This window comes from Meleagris gallopavo, unplaced genomic scaffold, assembly GCF_000146605.3.
Source record: "Meleagris gallopavo isolate NT-WF06-2002-E0010 breed Aviagen turkey brand Nicholas breeding stock unplaced genomic scaffold, Turkey_5.1 ChrUn_random_7180001922004, whole genome shotgun sequence".
NCBI classification, from domain to species: Eukaryota; Metazoa; Chordata; class Aves; order Galliformes; family Phasianidae; genus Meleagris; species Meleagris gallopavo.
Window position 1 is genome coordinate 1 of NW_011184714.1, and position 1,509 is coordinate 1,509.

The 1,509-nt window shown below is 55.1% G+C and overlaps 1 protein-coding gene across 1 annotated transcript; it reads left to right on the forward strand.

Annotated features, from left to right (window-relative positions):
* Positions 1 to 5: 5 nt before the first annotated feature.
* Positions 6 to 878, forward strand: LOC104916560 (scale keratin-like; the record flags this gene model as incomplete). The annotated part of the gene is made up of 1 exon (XM_010727591.2): positions 6 to 878. A coding segment is annotated over one exon (354 nt), but the record flags the coding sequence as incomplete, so codon positions are not given.
* Between the last annotated feature and the right edge of the window lie 631 nt (positions 879 to 1,509).

The following is a 1,509-nucleotide window of genomic DNA, read 5'->3' on the forward strand; positions in this document are numbered from 1 at the left end:
GCTACGACCTGTGCCCACCAAAAACCAGCGTTGCCGTGCCCCAGCCCATCGCTGAGAGCTGCAACGAGCTGTGCGCGCGCCAGTGCCCCGACTCAACGGCCTTCATCCAGCCACCGCCCGTCGTCGTCACCTTCCCCGGCCCCATCCTCAGCTCCTTCCCCCAGCAAGCCGTGGTGGGCTCCTCTGGAGCACCCGCCTTTGGGGGCTCCCTGGGGCTGGGGGGCCTCTACGGCGCCGGGGCCACTCAGGGCTCGGGGGGCCTCTGCACCTTTGGCAGACCCTACGCTTCTCCTGCCTGCAGCCCCTGCCCCTTGCCCCGCTACAGCAGGAAGCTCTGGAACACCTGCGGGCCCTGCTAAACAGGCCCTGCCTGCTCCCAGCATCACTAGCATCAACTCATTCCTGAACACCTGGGCCTGGAGTGTTGAGGAGTGCTGAGCAGCTCCAGCTACGGCTGAGGCCTGAGCAGATGGTAGTGCTGGCACCTTTGCATGCTTTGCCCAGTTCTCCTGCCCATTCCTCTTCTTCCATGGACTTCAACATGAACCTGGCTGGGCTTTTCTCCTCTATCCCCGTCTCCTTATGATCTGGGAACAATAAAGTTTTCCTGCATTCGCAAATGCCTTCTCCCTCTCTTTGTTGTTCTTTCAAATAAGTACCAGGTGCTTTTGTGACAGCTGAGGTTGAGTAAATCCTGCTGATAAGGATCCCAGGTTTTCCTTCGTACTGTGGGTGTGCTTAAAGTAGATATGGCAGAGGGGTCCTTTTGGTGGGGCTTTGGGAGCTGTGGAAGGAACGGAGAGGAGGACGGTGCTGACCACACTCCCTTGCCCATCCTCCTCAGCTGTGCAGTGGGACCGCTCTGCCAAGTCGTGCTGCTCTGTAGATCTACCGCATGAGCTCAGGCTCAAAGCAGAATCACAGAATCACAGGAACACCAAGGTTGGAAAAGACCTACAAGATCAATGAGTCCAACCATCCACCTATCTTCAATAGTTCTCACCACACCTGATCCCTCAACACAGCGTCCAAACGTTCTTTGAACACCTCCAGGTTCAGACAGCCCACCACCTCCCTGGGCAGACCATTGCACTGCCTGACCACTCTGTCAGAGAACTAGTTTTTCCTAACGTCCAGCGTAAATCTCCCCTGGCACAGCTGGAAGCCATTCTTTCTAGTCCTATCACCACTTACGCAAGAGAAGAGGCTCATCCCCGGCTCACCACAACCTCCATTCAGGTAGTTAAACAAACAAACAAACAAACAAATAAATAAGCACAGGGGAGGCTGGAGAGTGGTCACTGGAAAATACTGCCCTTGCTTATTGCACTGCCAGTTCCTGGCTGGAATACAGCCTTACAGAAACAGATGTTTGCAGGGGGCCACAAAAGGGAAACGTGAGCCTCAAATGTGCCCTGAGGCTGTGATCACTAGGAATGTGAATGGCATCAGCCATAACCTGGAAGCAGGCTGAGTATTGATCACCTGTCTTGATCTTCCTGGTATCAG